This window comes from Budorcas taxicolor, chromosome 4, assembly GCF_023091745.1.
Source record: "Budorcas taxicolor isolate Tak-1 chromosome 4, Takin1.1, whole genome shotgun sequence".
In the NCBI taxonomy this organism is placed as follows: Eukaryota; Metazoa; Chordata; class Mammalia; order Artiodactyla; family Bovidae; genus Budorcas; species Budorcas taxicolor.
This window is the reverse complement of record NC_068913.1, coordinates 63,860,946-63,878,213: the sequence shown is the minus strand read 5'-3', so window position 1 is coordinate 63,878,213 and position 17,268 is coordinate 63,860,946. Positions and strand designations below refer to the sequence as shown.

General features: G+C 37.1%; 1 protein-coding gene across 1 annotated transcript in view; it reads right to left on the bottom strand.

Annotated features, from left to right (window-relative positions):
* Positions 1–3,957: 3,957 nt before the first annotated feature.
* DPY19L2 (dpy-19 like 2) overlaps positions 3,958–17,268 on the bottom strand; it is a 93,526-nt gene continuing 80,215 nt past the window's right edge. Inside the window, exons 18-22 of the mRNA XM_052638961.1 lie at positions 15,132–15,251; positions 14,037–14,211; positions 7,267–7,366; positions 5,839–5,964; positions 3,958–4,108 (exon numbers count right to left, since the gene is read on the bottom strand). Coding sequence (XP_052494921.1) covers positions 3,958–4,108; positions 5,839–5,964; positions 7,267–7,366; positions 14,037–14,211; positions 15,132–15,251 — 672 coding nt within the window. The remainder of the gene's footprint in view (positions 4,109–5,838; positions 5,965–7,266; positions 7,367–14,036; positions 14,212–15,131; positions 15,252–17,268) is intronic.

Below are 17,268 nucleotides of genomic sequence, written 5' to 3'. Positions count from 1 at the left end.
AAATTCTGAAAGAGATGGGAATACCAGACCACCTAACCTGCCTCTTGAGAAATCTGTATGCACGTCAGGAAGCAACAGTTAGAACTGGACATGGAACAACAGACTGGTTCCAAATAGGAAAAGGAGTACGTCAAGGCTGTATATTGTCACCCTGCTTATTTAACTTCTATGCAGAGTACATCATGAGAAACGCTGGACTGGAAGAAACACAAGCTGGAATCAAGATTGCCGGAAAAAATATCAATAACCTCAGATATGCAGATGACACCACCCTTATGGCAGAAAGTGAAGAGGAACTAAGAAGCCTCTTGATGAAAGTGAAAGAGGAGAGTGAAAAAGTTGGCTTAAAGCTCAACATTCAGAAAATGAAGATCATGGCATCCAGTCCCATCACTTCATGGGAAATAGATGGGGAAACAGTGGAAACAGTATCAGACTTCATTTTGGGGGGGGGCTTCAAAACCACTGCAGATGGTGATTGCAGCCATGAAATTAAAAGACGCTTACTCCTTGGAAGGAAAGTTATGACCAACCTAGATAGCATATTCAAAAGCAGAGACATTACTTTGCCGACTAAGGTCCATCTAGTCAAGGCTATGGTTTTTCCAGTAGTCATGTATGGATGTGAGAGTTGGACTGTGAAGAAGGCTGAGCGCCAAAGAATTGATGCTTTTGAACTGTGGTGTTGGAGAAGACTCTTGAGAGTCCCTTGGACTGCAAGGAGATCCAACCAGTCCATTCTGAAGGAGATCAACCCTGGGATTTTTTTTGAAGGAATGATGCTAAAGCTGAAACTCCAGTACTTTGGCCACCTCATGAGAAGAGTTGACTCATTGGAGAAGACTTTGATGCTGGGAGGGATTGGGGGCAGGAGGAGAAGGGGATGACAGAGGATGAGATGGCTGAATGGCATCATTGACTCGATGGATGCAACTCTGAGTGAACTCCGGGAGTTGCTGATGGACAGGGAGGCCCGGCGTGCTGCGATTCATGGGGTTGCAAAGAGTCGGACACGACTGAGCGACTGAACTGAACTGACGGCAGAAACAATCATAATACTATAAAGCAATTTCCCTCCAACTAAAGAATAAATTTTTTTTTTAAGTATGACTATTTGGAATTCTGAAATGAGACAACACACCAGGTAACACGGTATTATAGAACTGGTTATTGGTGGGTAAGGGAGAAAGAGTAAATGGGCTAACAATTGTCGAGGGCCTGTATGTGCTATAACACATCATCTCACTAATCCTCAAAATGACTTTGCCAAGTAGGTAATGTGAGTCTCCTTTTCGTTTTAAGAAACTGAAGTTTTCAGAGTCAAGCCACATAGCTACGAATAGTGCCTGACATTCAGTAAGTGTTCAAGAAATATCTTTTCGATGGATGGTAGGTAATATATCTAGTAAATGAAAGTTATCTGGATTCACACTGAGATCCACCTGGTTACAAAGCCACACTATTTCCTCCATAGTACATTGCCTTTTGTGTGAGACTACACAGAATTGTTTTAAAATGGTTAAAAAAACACTATCAATGTAAACATGGTCGGGAAACCATGATTTCTACTTTCATATTGTAAGAAACGCCGCGGGAAGAAGGAGCCACCCCTATGGACCATTGAACAGGGCCTTTTATTGGGCGGTCGCTCTCGGGCAGAACTCCCGGGGGCGGGTAAGCAAGGGAGCGAGGGGGTATCTGTGAAGCAAAGGGAGTCAGCGGGGGAATCTGCGGAGTCTGCGGGGAAAAGGAGTCTGCGAAGTGTGAGGGGTGGGGAAGGGGTTTTATAGCCCGGGCCGGGCCTCCCATATAAGGAAGAAAACGCGGGCTCAGCGGTGATTGGTGTCCAAGGGCTCCGTGTCAGCTCCTGATTGGACGGCGAGGGCTTCGTGTCGGCTCCTGATTGGTCGGCTTGGTTGCCGGCCCGTCTCCGGGGTGTGTCTGCAGCGCCCTCTGCTGGGGCATGTCCCGACATGCCCGACCTTGCTGTGACCTTTCATCCTGACCTCGCCCTGACCTTTCACATATCAGAGTGATTTCAATTTCCAAATGTGTTTTAGTAAAGAATGAAGAAAGACAGAAAACACATGCCAGGATCTTCAAGGACTTTTTTAATTTAAAACATATATAGCATGTGAAAATAACATAAATTCATATTAATACATTATATTTATATGAAATGTTTTAGTTAATCCAACTCATCCATTTTTGTTGCTACATTCTAGCAATTTCTTTTAAATGTTGCTTATGAAAATACTATCCAAAATGTGCCACTTTAATTTCATTAATCTTAGGTGTTGTAGCTGTTTTCTTTATCTCACATTTACACCAAATGAAACATTTGAAAATGCTAAAATAATGCTTTCTTAGTGGCTTTGCCTCCTGTATTAAAATATTTTACAACTATAAAAGTTGAAAATAATTTTGATTCCCTATATGTAAACCCATGTAAATATACTTGTACTGCATATTTTATTAACTGATAAAGTTCTTTAAAAATTTTACCAACTTCTTTAGAATAGTTCCTATGAAAGCATCATCCAAAATATATTTCAATTTTTCTGTTAGGTGTTCTATCTCCTTTACTTCTTTGCCCCATATTTAGATCAAAATGTGAAATGTGAATATAAATACAATTTTGTACTCTTAGCTGTCCTGTATCTTGTATTAAAATATTTTACAATTATAATAAAAGTTGAAAAATAATGTATTGGTTTTCCTGTATATGTAATTTTCTGCCTACTATAAAATATGAACTAATCTATGGAATTAAGTCATTTTGCTATCTCAAACACAGAGAGGGCCAAAAACAAGGGAATTACAAACATTCCAAGATTATTAAAGCAGATGCACATTAAAATACTACAGATCTGGCATATTCACCATCTACCAGTCAGAGAGAGTGTTTACCTTTCCACTTGGCAACCATATTTTCCAGCTAACTAACACTTTTCAAAGCATTACTGTTGGGTAGGTTTTATATTGGAAGAGAGGATCTATAAAACATTACTGTCCTCATCCAAAACCAAAGCTAAATAAGGACTTAAACATATTATTAAAAAAGATGGTGACTGGGGTAAAAATGACTATGACCAATGAGCTACAGGACTTCAAGATGAAAATGCCTTTGCTTCTTCAATTTTATTTGATAAAACTGGGTTTTCTTTTCTGATTATGCTTAAGACCTAAATTTGGCTGTGTACTATAACAATTTTACTTGGATAGTAAAAGAAAAAAAAACCCACTGTATTCTAAAAGACAGATTAATAATCTGCTGAATTTAAATTGAGAACTGATCAGTGGAAAATATCTGGCTGGATAAATAAATTTAAAAAGATTGAAAACATTGCAAAATAAGCTGTTTTGAAAAATACTTAACTTAAAATGATTTTTTTAAAAAGTTGTTAAAAGCTATTAAAGATCTTTCCTGAGGGCTACTAAAAGCAAAAACAACCTTAATAGACACATGGTTACAAACAAATTTCCTCACAAAGATAGAGGTTGTGATCAGTAGCAGAATCTTAGGGAAGCATCATTTCAGAAACTGCATTAGTCTCTTCTAAGTGTTTTAAAGAGTTTGAGTTGGTACATCCTAGAATACTAGAGGAAATTAGAAGCAATTTGCCTAGTTGGATACAAAAGGACTTATATAGTCTTGATTTATTCAATTTCATTGTTCTCTTACATATATTTTTCTTCTTTAAAACTTTAAGATGAACATTTATTTATGGAATACAAAATGATTTACTCATTTATATGACAAGTTTAATAAGGCTGACATTCAATGGAAAACAATGAAATAATTTACCTTTTAGAAATTAGAAAAAGTTTAGATCATTTTTGTTATCTTGTTTTTAAGGGTCCTTATTAAAGCTGGTGATTTTTATTAATGTAAATAAACTAAAGTGATTGTTTTTGTGCACCTCTTTGCACCATAGTGTAAAGGGCAGTCTTTTCTCAATTAACTTTTAACACTCTGTACATACTATTCTGAAACACTGTGGTGAAGTATGGCCTCGCATCCTTTAGCAAGATGCTACATAAGGGAGGGTTAGCTGAGTTAGAAGGGTCTTCCACATCCCAAATTTCAAGCATACTGCAACCGGGCCTGAAAAAATAAGCACACATATATATATTAAAAATGCATTCATATCTAGAAGAACTATAATTATAAAATATCTCAGATTTTTAGAGACATTTAATAAATTAAAGATCTTAGTACATTTCAAAAAACATGTTTAAAATTTAGAGATATTAATAATAAAATGAAATTATGCTATATTCTTATATTCTAGTTAACCAAATAACCAGTATATTATTGAATAAAATTATAAGAGCTCAATGTAATTCAGAAACATATATTTAAAAATCCACCTTCAAAGTGAAATATAAATGAATATATGTTCTAAACGGTACTGCTATCCAAATATAATACCCGTTTACAGTAAAATGAGACAAATTAAAGCAAAGTTAATAGTTAATCTAATTCCTGATGAATTACCTACTTCATATTCTTGAACTTAAATTTTGAATTAAATTAGCATTAACATATAAAGTCCAAAGCAGGAAAGAGAAGCTCTTGCGCCACTGTTACTCCCCTCAACTCTTCCCTTTCTGAGTGGACTGAATGAGATATTTCCCACTAGAGAATAACCCTGCACGGGAATCATTACAGGGAAGAAGTCAGACAAAGTCAGTCTATATTGAGGTATAATTTGCATACAATAAAATTCACCCAGTTTATGTGTAAATTTTCATAAGCATGGGTAAATGTGTATAAGTGTGTGAGCATCATCATAATCATAACATGGAAAATTTCCATCACCTCAACGAGTTCCCTTGTACCCTTTCATAGTCAATCCTCTCCCTGAAACATCAGTCTAGGTAAGTACTGATCTTCCTTCCACACCATAGTGTTGCCTTTTTAGAATATGCTAGAAAATACATATTTAGCATATGCTACACACACGGTTGGTTACTCAAGTGGTAACATTTTTATCCTTTCTACTTCAACCTTTCTTTAATGTATTTGTACTTAAAATGCATCTTCCTGTAAGGAAGGACATAGATGGGTTTTGCTTTTGTATTCAGTCTCAACCTCTGACATTTGATTGGAGTGTTTAGACCCCACGCACATTTGCAAGTACGGATACACTTCTTCCTATACATTATTTATTCAATTTTAAAATTAGATACAAAGATTAGCTACTAAAATCTCAAAAATTAGCTCTTCAAAAGTCTCATATAGCCAATTCCTAATTATTCATAGGAGAAATGAAAATTCTTAATGTTAAGATTAATACAACTAAGGATTTTTTAAATCAAGGAGACTAAACAAAGGCCTGAACTTATTCATTACACATCTCAGAATTTGATGTATTTTTAGGTATTCAAAATTTAGAAATTTAAAACTGTTAATTAGAAACATTTTCTTATTATGTCCTTCTGAGTTATGTGAAACTTTTCTTATATGTCTTATAAAGCCAATGTAAATCAGCTGTAGTAGCAGAATGCTAGTATCTCACTTTGCTATAAATTCAAATCTGTATTTTAGATATCTAATAAAAGTTTAAAAAACTTGAAAATTATGGAAAAAAGCTACATTCAGATGTTAAAATGAAAGAATTAGGATAGCAAAATACACTATCATTTCTGAAATTACATTATGCTTAAATAGTATAATTCCATGCAAGAATTTTAAATAAAATACCAAGATAACAATTTAATGGAATTAATTTAAAATAAAAATTTTTAAAGAATCAGGACTGCTGTAATGAGGTAAAACATTCATTGCTTTAATATATACCATATATCACAGAGCATAGGGCTCATACTCACTTAGTTCTCACAACACACCATGCCTCTTCTAAAATGTAGTAATTTACATGTAACTCCACCAACTTATCTCTCACTTCTTTTGCAGATTTTCGACTATATGCGGAGTAAACTATTTTTGTCCGAGCTCTTTAAATTCAAACAAGTTAAAAAAAGTTTCTAAATAAGTGATAATAGAGTTGACTAAAGAAATTTTGTTACCAAATTAAAATCCCAATGCTTACTGGATGGAGCACTGATTATACATGACCCCAGACAGCATGAATTATTTGGGGATAGAAATTTCCACATTTTACTTACATTTTAAATGTTCTAAAACTTACAGAAATTTGAATTTTGCAGGTGCTGTTTATCAGTGTATAAGCCAGTTTAGAGTCTAGAGATGGGTAGCAGTATAACAGTTAAAAAGTAACTTTGCATAATTTATAAAATCAACTAATCTGGAAGACATTCAGATAGAGGCTAAATATAGTGAAAATACAGATTTCAGTAGATAATTTCATTTAGAGAAGGTTTGAAAGACATATGAGTTGAAGCTGAATGTAGTAAATAGAATAATTAGACAGTGAGCATCTACAGTAGTAGTCAGGTAGAGAAAGTACCCTAACAGAAGCTTGAGAAACAGGAATGCTTACTAAAATATGGTAGACAGATGATTTAGTTCTAAATGGGAGTGTTTATAAAATCCTAAGTAAACGATCAATTATACATTAGACTTTTCCTAAGAGTTCAAGCATACAGAATGCCCAATCTTCAAAGCCAAACATAAAACTTTAATTTAAAATATTACCTTTAACAATAAACCAAAGTCACATTAAAAGGAAAAGATTATCCAATTACTAGGATGATTAAAATGATTTTTAAAAGTCACTTAAGGAAAACAAAACTTTCAGATTTCAGTGGAAACTAGGGTTCCCATAATCAACTAATAAAAGAGCAACCCAAATTTTCGTAAAAGCATTTAACATAGTGGACTTCATAAACTCTTTTTACCTGTGAAAAAAAGGCTAATCATTGGCCACCAGTAAGATCAAGAGTCGTTTCTTAAATCAGGCAAAGGGGCTGTGGAATCTAGAACAGGGGTTGGCAAATGATGGCCATGAGCCAAGTGTATTCCCTTCTTGTTACTACTACTTAGGAGTGTCACTGGAATACACACACCCATAGAAACACACAGAGGCTAGTCATAAATGTGATCTATTTTTTTACTTTGAGCAAAATTCAGTTTTGCTTTTTTCAGTTTTCAGCAATTTATTAAGGCTGCTTTAACAGGTACATGTTGTCATTTCTGAATTGTTGCTACTTTTTAACTTCTAGAATGAACATGAGGATGAAAGAATGTGTATGTGTGTATATAAAAATTTTCCCTATTCCTATAAGTCAGTAGAAGTCATTGGTGTGTCTGGTTGTAGTATTCTATCAGTTGCCCACCTCAAGTCAGCATCCTCATAATGTGGGTGATTCACAATGGGGTGAAGAGTGGAAAGCTTGACACTTGCCATTGTAGGCATGGCACCAGCAAAAACAGCATCTGGAAAACAAGATTATATTTCTTAACAACATGTTTTAAAGAAAACCAAAAGTTACTCATCTATAATATTTGAACCCAGTTAAGAAAGATGTGCTGTGCTTAGTTGCTCAGTCATGTCCAACTCTTTCTGACCCCATGGACTGTGGCCTACCAGGCTCCTCTGTCCATGGGATTTTTAAGAATACCAGAGTAGGTTGTTATTTCCTCCTCCAGGGGATCTTCCCAACCCAGGAATCGAACTCAGGTCTCCTATATCACAGGCAGATTCTTCACCATCTGAGCCACCAGGGGAGCTCAGGAATACTGGAAAGGGTAGCTTACCCCTTCTCCAGAGGATCTTCCCAACCCAGGAATCAAACCAGGCTCTCCTGCATTGCAGGCGGATTCTTTACCAGAAGAGCTACCAGGGAAGCCCAAGAAAGATGAAGTACTGCTACTGCTAAGTCACTTCAGTCGTGTCCAACTCTGTGCGACCCCACAGACGGCAGCCCACCAGGCTCCCCTGTCCCTGGGATTCTCCAGGCAAGAACACTGGAGTGGGTTGCCATTTCCTTCTCCAATGCATGAAAGTGAAAAGTGAAAGGGAAATTGCTCAGTCGTGTCCCAACTCTTCGTGACCCCACAGACTGCAGCCCACGAGGCTCCTCCATCCAGGGGATTCTCCAGGCAAGAGTACTGGAGTGGGGTGCCATTGCCTTCTCCAAAGATGAAGTACAGTTAAAATAATAATCATTGACAGCACTCTTTTTTTTTTTCACTTAATATTTACTGATAGTCTACACAATAATAGCCAACTTTTGTTAAATGTTATCTTGGTGGCATACACTTGGTGATTATACAATTTAACTTGCACAGCTTTGGGGGTGGGTTCTACGTTATACCTGTTTTGTAGATTAGGAAGCTAAGAGACAGCAAAGCAATTGGCCCAGGACAGCACAGCGAGGAACTATCAGGGCCCACCCTCTTAGCCACTTCACTAGAGCACACTGTTCTGTTCAAATGCTATACTAACAGACAGCACTACAAAGACGGGACTGGAAAAAACTGTAAAATTTCATATCTTGTTCCAATAGTCTAAAGTTCTAGGAACTAAAAGACTTATAAAGGGCAAGTCTCATGGTACATGTTTTAAAGTGAGTTTCGTGGGTTATGAACTGTAATCCTGAGAACCTGCCAGATGAAGGCACTGTTTTCTTCCCTTAGATCACTTTTAAATATTCATAACTAAGCCTTGACTTTATAAATATATACATTTCATCAAACTATTTCATTACGTGTTAGTAGTACTTTCTGGAGTAATAACATGTATAAATTCATTGCTTTTTGGTTATAACTAGTGATACACCAAAATCTACTGTGTGGCTTCAGTTTTAGTTGTATTTCTTGAGAGACAAAAAGACCAAATGGAAAGAAATAAATATGACTTATTATAATCATATAATAAATGATTATATAATTATGACGATCATTATCACTTTTAATCAGCAAAGTAAAACCACTAATAAGAACTAGGCATACTACTCAGATCTACTGGAAACAATTGAATATTTATTTTCAAATATAATTAACCATTCTAAATGTAACTTTGAATGAATTTGTTGTTGCTCTTCAGTCACTCAGTCATGTCCAAATCTTTGCAACCCCATAGACTGCAGCACACCAGCTTCCCTGTCCTTCACCGTCTCCCAGAGCTTGCTCAGACTCAGGTCCATTGAGTCGGTGATGCCATCCAACCATCTCATCCTCTGTCATCCCCTTCTCCTCCTGCCTCAATCTTTGCCAGCATCAGGGTCTTTTCCAATGTCAGTTCTTCACATAAGGTGGCCAAAGTATTGAAGCTTCAGCTTCAGCATCAGTCCCTCCAATGAATATTCAGGATCGATTTCCTTTAGGACTGACTGGTTTGATCTCCTGGGCAACTCTCAAGAGTCTTCTCCAACATTACAGTTCAAAAGTATCAGTTCTTCGGCACTCAACTTTCTTTATGGTCCAGCTCTCACATCCATATATGACTACTGGAAAAACCATAGCTTTGACTAGATAGACCTTTGTCTGCAAAGTAATGTCTCTGCTTTTTAATATGTTGTCTAGGTCTGTCATAGCTTTTCTTCCAAGGAGAAAGCTTCTTTTAATTTCATGGCTGCAGTCACCATCTGCAGTGATTTTGGAGCCCAAGAAAATAAAGTCTGTCACTGTTTCCATTGTTTCCCATCTATTTGCCATGATTGGATACCATGATCTTCATTTTTTCAACACTGAGTTTTAAGCCAAAGATTTCACTCTCCTCTATCACCTTCATCAAGAGGCTTGTTAGTTCCTCTTTGCTTTCTGCCACAAAGGTGGTGTCATCTGCATATCTGAGATTATTGATATTTCTTCCAGCAATCTTGATTCCAGCTTGCACTTCTGGTTCCTCTGTCTTTTCTAAATCCAGCTTGAACATCTGGAAGTTCTCAGTTAGTGAAGCCTCGTCTGGAGAATTTTGAGCATTACTTTGCTAGCAGGTGAGATGAGTGCAATTGTGCAGTACTTTGAGCATTTTTGGCAGTGCCTTTCTTTGGGACTGGAATGAAAACTGACCTTTTCCAGCCCTGTGGCCACTGCTGAGTTTTCCAAATTTGCTGGAATATTGAGTACGGTACTTTCACAGTATCATCTTTTAGGATTTGAAATGGCTCAGCTGGAACTCCATCACCTCCAGTAGCTTTGTTTATAGTCATGCTTCCTAAGACCTACTTGACTTTGCATTCCAGGATGTCTGGCTCTAGGCAAGTGATCATACCATCGTGATTATCTGGGTCATTAAGATCTTTTTGTACAGTTCTGTGTATTCTTGCCACCTCCTCTCAATATCTTCTGCTTCTGTTAGGTACATACCATTTCTGTCCTTTATTGAGCCCATCTTTGTATGAAACGTTCCCTTGGTATATCTAATTTTCTTGAAGAGATCTCTAGTCTTTCCCATTCTATTGTTTTCCTTTGTTTCTTTGCATTGTTGACTTAGGAAGGCTTTCTTATCTCTCCTTGCTATTCTTTGGAACTCTGCATTCAGATGAGTGTATCTTTCCTTTTTTCCTTTGCCTTTCACTTCTCTTTTTTTCTCAGCTATTTGTAAGGCCTCCTCAGACAACCATTTTGTCTTTTTGAATTTCTTTTTCTTGGACGTGGTTTTCATCACCACCTCCTGTACAATGTTATGAAACTCTGTCCACAGTGCTTCAGGCACTCTATCAGAACGAATCCCTTGAATCCATTTCTCACATCCACTGTATAATTGTAGGGATTTGATTTAGGTCATATCTGAATGGCGTTTTCATACTGTGGACTTTATTGACTACGCCAAAGCCTCTGACTGTGTGGATCACAATAAACTGTGGAAAATTCTGAAAGAGATGGGATACCAGACCACCTGACCTGCCTCTTGAGAAACCTATATGCAGGTCAGGAAGCAACAGTTAAAACTGGACATGGAACAACAGACTGGTTCCAAATAGGAAAAGGAGTACATCAAGGCTGTATATTGTCACCCTGCTTATTTAAGTTATATGCAGAGTACATCATGAGAAACACTGGGCTGGAAGAAGCACAAGCTGGAATCAAGATTGCCGGGAGAAATATCAATAACCTCAGATGTGCAGATGACACCACCCTTATGGCAGAAAGTGAAGAGGAACTAAAAAGCCTCTTAATGAAAGTGAAAGAGGAGAGTGAAAAAATTGGCTTAAAGCTCAACATTCAGAAAACGAAGATCATGGCATCTGGTCCCATCACTCCATGGGAAATAGACGGGGAAACAGTAGAAACAGTGTCAGACTTTATTTTTGGGGGCTCCAAAATCACTGGAGATGGTGATTGCAGCCATGAAATTAAAAGACGCTTACTCCTTGGAAGAAAAGTTATGACCAACCTAGATAGCATATTGAAAAGCAGAGACATTACTTTGCCAACAAAGGTTGAGAAACTCTGGGCTAGAGGGACCCAAGCTCAGGACCAGGGTCATCCAGAAGAAACTAGGGAAGCCTGTCCAGAAAAAACTGAAACCATGGAGAAGAAACTGTCTATGAAACAGAAGGAGAGGGAGAAATACTCCTTAGCTGCTTCTTTCCTCTTGGGAGTACAGCATCAAATATGAGCATGACAGGGAAACCACAGGCTCTTTTCTATAATATATTTAAATCTCCAATTAGCCTACTGCATGTATTAGAAAAAAGATCCCTTCAGATCTGACAGAACCTCACTAACACATGACTTGTGAGTGGACCACAGGCTGGATTAGAGTTCCCATTTGTCCTCTTAACTGAGCACCTTTGTGCTGTGTACAAACTATGCAAAGCTACATGGTGGACCTGAATGTAAGCTCTAGTCTCACGTTAATTACAGAATCTCAAGCTTCTTTTAATAAAACATGTGGTAACCATGAGAGAACTCATAATACAGAGATAAGAAAATTGGTAGGATCAAAGAAGAGGCAAAAATGAGGTAAGAGTTTGTGGGAAATCTCTTAGAAGGTTAAGTTGCTAAACATAGGCTTTCTTTGCCAAGAACCCAAGACAAACACTGGAACAAAGACGCAAGCAAACATGAAAAGAACAGATACCTTTTAAAGCTTTGGAAAAACAGGTGTAAGTGGTCAGGGGTGAGAGAGAGTAAAGGCAGTAACTACCTTGTACCTTATAGGGAAAAAAAGTATTAATTCAAAAATTCTGATTAAACTAGCCTGGAAGCTCTAAGACCTAGAGTCTAAGTGATGAGGCATTGTCATTGTCATCCTTTGAAAGCCACAGACCAAATATTTGAGTTGAAGTTTATAAGTTTACCTTCAGTTCAGTTCAGTTCAGTTCAGTGGCTCAGTCATGCCCGACTCTTTGTGACCCCATGAATCGCAGCACGCCAGGCCTCCCTGTCCATCACCATCTCCCGAAGTTCACTCAAACTCATGTCCATCGAGTCGGTGATGTATTCCAGCCATCTCATCCTCTGTTGTCCCCTTTTCCTCCTGCCCCCAATCCCTCCCAGCATCAGAGTCTTTTCCAATGAGTCAACTCTTCGCATGAGGTGGCCAAAGTAGTGGAGTTTCAGCTTTAGCATCATTCCTTCCAAAGAAATCCCAGGGCTGATCTCCTTCAGAATGGACTGGTTGGACCTCCTTGCAGTCCAAGGGACTCTCAAGAGTCTTCTCCAACACCACAGTTCAAAAGCATCAATTCTTTGGCACTCAGCTTTCTTCACAGTCCAGCTCTCACATCCATACATGACCACTGGAAAAACCATAGCCTTGACTAGACAGACCTTTGCTGGCAAACTAATGTCTCTGATTTGAATATACTATCTAGGTTGGTCATAACTTCTCTTCCAAGGAGTAAGCGTCTTTTCATGGCTGCAATCACCATCTGCAGTGATTTTGAAGCCCCCCCAAATAAAGTTTCCACTGTTTCCCCATCTGTTTCCCATGTAGTGATGGGACCAGATGCCATAATCTTTGTTTTCTGAATGTTGAGTTTTAAGCCAACTTTTTCACTCTCCTCTTTCACTTTCATCATGAGGCTTTTTAGTTCCTCTTCACTTTCTGCCATAAGGGTGGTGTCATCTGCACATCTGAGGTGATTGATATTTCTCCCGGCAATCTTGATTCCAGCTTGTGCTTCTTCCAGCCCAGTGTTTCTCATGATGTACTCTGCATATAACTTAAATAAGCAGGGTGACAATATACAGGCTTGACGTACTCCTTTTCCTATTTGGAACCAGTCTGTTGTTCCATGTTCAGTTCTAACTGTTGCTTCCTGACCTGCATATAGGTTTCTCAAAGAAGTTTACCTTAATGATAGCTAACTAGTAAAATGATGACTACCAAATAAGAGATAGGAGAAAAGTGGCTCAAAGAGTCACAGGATAAACTTAAATAAATCATAGGGAAGAAATTAAGCCTGAAAAAAACTGTCTCAGACAGGACTATAGAGTAGTTGCAGAAAATAGCATAGAATATATTCATTCTCTGGAAAGGTATTTAAAAATGAAGTAAATATCAATCTGCTTGAGGCAGTCTTAGATAAAGACTGTAAGAGAAGAAAAACTAGAAGAATATTTTAAACTATTTTAAAGTAGCATGTATAATCATCTTTTTGAGATGAGTTAGTGAAAACACCCGAACGTCCAAGGTTTTAACCCTTCTATATGAGATTGGTTTTATAGACATGAAGCAGAGGGTATGCACTGGTGGAAGTCATGGGAAGGGTATTGCTAACCTCCCCACAGTCAAAACTGGTTTCTCCAGTGGCCTGTCACACAGTGCAAAAGTTTGTCATTAAAGGTTTTTTACTTTGATGTGTCACTGCTATGATTAAAATACAATAATAATCTCAGAGTTATAGCATATAACTTGTGAACAATTATTAACTCTAGATATCAATTAAAATTCTTTTTGACAGATATCCAGGAGGGGTTTAAAAAGGACACAAAATTTCCTTTTGGAAATATGATTTGGTGAACACTGCAACTGACACACTGAAAATGTGTGAAGGTATGAATGCATGTGTTTTTTTAAATTGTATATATAGCCACATATATATATGAAATGACAACTATACAATATATACAAATGTATAACAACCTATAATGTGTATAAGTGTATGTGTGTGTGCTAGCTATACATATAATCAAAACAGCTACATACCTGGCCTGGTATTGTATTTGATCCACTGTATCAGTTCTTCCTGGGGCAAATTATTAAATTCTCCTATTATGCTCCATTGATTATGGAGGTTTGCATAACCTTGTATTGACATTATTGATACAAGACTGAGGATAAGAGGCATAAAACGAACTCTGAAAAAAAGCCAGCCAAAGAGCTGAAATGAAAGAAACCATTTATTTATAATTCTTATATGAACAGTGCTATTGGGTCAATAATATATTCTCACCTTTCTACCTAAACCAAGGTGGATTACCATTTGATACTAATAATATACAAAATATAATAATTATCTATTGTTTAAAACCAGCAAATATTTTAGAATTATATGATCCAGTTAAAAATGGAGCTTACTGTCCTCTTGAAAGAATTAAAGAAGAAATACCTGATCCTTCCAGTACAGATTTACAATCAGGAGTTAAGGTTAACAAATCATAATTCTGACATATCCTCGAACTAAATCCTGTAATATCTGGATGTCTTTTATGGACATCTTGAATATCTAGGAAAACACCATTAGTACTGAAAAATTTTATCCTTTCAGGAATTTAAGTATTATGATACTCTAAGGCAAAACATTTATAATCAAAACCAAGTAAGGGGTCTCTAGAAGTAACTTGGTCCCAAAATTCTAGCTACTTTATCTAGCTGTCTTGCATATGAACTACAGTAACAGAACCTTAGAAACTGACAATTTTTTCACAGATTATCCAAGCCCAACAGGACAATACTAGAGCAACTGCTCTGCATCTTCTCTAGTATTACAAGAGCACTCGAGGGTAGTTTTGATGGGCCATAAAGCTGTTACACCGACCTAAATTTCAGAAACTATATTAGTGAGAATACTAATAGAGGGGAAAGTCACAGAATTATCAGCTAAAGTCTAGGAATAAATTTCAAGGCTACTTGAATTTGCTTTTCTTATGCTATAATGAATCACAAACTAGTACTTTAAATCACTTAAGATAAAAAAACACCGAGTGCTTTTATGTTTTAGATTAGTGAGCAAAACCATGAGTAACTACATTGCAGTTGCTATAGTGTTACAGAGCAGTTATGAAAGAATGAATACCTTACCCGCCGAGAACATATCAGGGAAGCCATAACACACATGTGAGGTGTCAAAAAGAGCTTCAGCCTCATAATTAAAATGGCAAGGGGAGTGAATGCAAACAACTGCAATGTGTGAAAAATTATCTATAAAAACACAAAACAAAATTAATATTCACTTCATATTTTAAAATTAGTATATGTACAATAAAGTATATTAAAACTATTGTTATTCACTAGGACAAGGATCTTTTAACTCAGTAATGCATCTATTAATATTCATTCATTTATTCAACAAAGATTTATCAAATGCCTGCTATATGCCAGGTACTGTTCTGAGTGCTTTGGATATAGTCGGGTGCTAAAACGACACTGAGCAATTCCTGTCCTCATGAGACTCACATTTTAGTACATTTAGTAAGGAGAGACAGAAAATAAATGGACATATCAAATAACAAAGCCTATTAAACAGTCTTTGAGAAAGTGGTAAGTATGATGGAAAAGGAAGGAGAGCTGAAAAGGAGACTGAAGTGCAGGCTGTGGTGTGAGGTCACAAGCAGAAGGTGCAAGTGTACTTAGGATCATCAGAATGGAACTCCTCAAAAAGGTGGTATTTGAGCAAGGACCTACACCAGGTGAAAAAGGGAGTCACAGAAACTTAAAAATATGGGATGCTTCAAAAATGTGTGATATTCAGTCAGCAACAAAAATCGTAACACAATCTAGATTATTTTAGAAGTAGTGGGATTGTATAAATATTTGTACTAATCGGTAGGACACCCCATTTTGATTAAGATGGAGTTTCACTAAGTTTTCAAACAAAACTTTTCTAACAGACATATTCATAAAATATCAACAAACTTCTCAGTACATAAATGGACAAAGAATTAATACAAGTAAAAGTAACTAAAAATTCATGTTCTAAACTACTAGTATTAAAACAAGGTAAATAGTAAAAATAATATTTTCATCTATAAAACTGACAAATATTAAATTAATATTGAGTATTAGAGAGGATGCCATGAAACCACACACTGTAATAATTGGTATATTTTTGTAATTTAGCAATATTTATCAAGATCCTAGAAAAGAGCCAACCTTGGCTAGGGTCTAGCCAAGACCCTAGAACCAAACCAACCTAAATTTTGACTCTAGGTATTAAAGAGAATAATCAAAACATAAAAATACTTCTACAAAGATGGTAACTTAAGTGAGTTTTTCACACCAGAAATAGAAACAAACTAAATGAACAATATAGAAGACTAAGTAAATTATTGCATTTTCACATGTGAAAAGTAAAGTGTTAGTTCCTCAGCTGTGTCTGATTCTTTACAACCCCATGTACTGTAGCCCCCCAGGCTCCTCTGTCCATGGGATTCTCCAGGCAGGAATACTGGAGTGGGTTTCCATTCCCTTCTCCAGGGGATCTTCCCAATGCAGTAATCAAACCCAGGTCTCCTGCATTTCCTGCATTTTACGTGGATTCTTTACCATCTGAGCTACCAGAGAAGCTCCATTATCACATGTTATATACACATTAACATATTGGAAGACTATTTAATGGTGTGGAACAGTTTTCAAAAACAAAGATCATGACATCTGGTCTCATCACTTCATAGCAAATATATGGGGAAAAAAATGGAAACAGCGACAGACTTTATTTTGGGGGGGCTCCAAAATCACTGCAGATGGTGACTGCAGCCATGAAATTAAAAGACGCTTGCTCCTTGCAAAAAAAGCCATGGCAAAACCTAGACAGCATATTAAAAAGCATCTCCATCACTTTGCCAGCAAAGGTCTATATAGTCAAAGCTAGGGTTTTCCAGTAATCGTGTACAGAATGACAGCTGGACCATCATGAAGGCCGAATGCTGAAGAATTGATGCTTTTCAACTGTGGTGCTGAAAAAGATGCTTGAGAGTCCCTTGGACAGGAAGGCGATCAAACCAGTCAATCCTAAAGGAAATCAATCCTGAATATTCTTTGGAAGGACTGATACTGAAGCTTCAATAACTTTGGCCACCTGGTGCAAAGAACTGACTCACTGGAAAAGACCCAGATACTAGGAAAGATTGAAGGCAGGAGGACAAGAGGATGACAGAGGATGAGATGGTTGGATGGCATCACCAACTCGATGGACATGAGTTTGAGCAAGCTCTGGGAG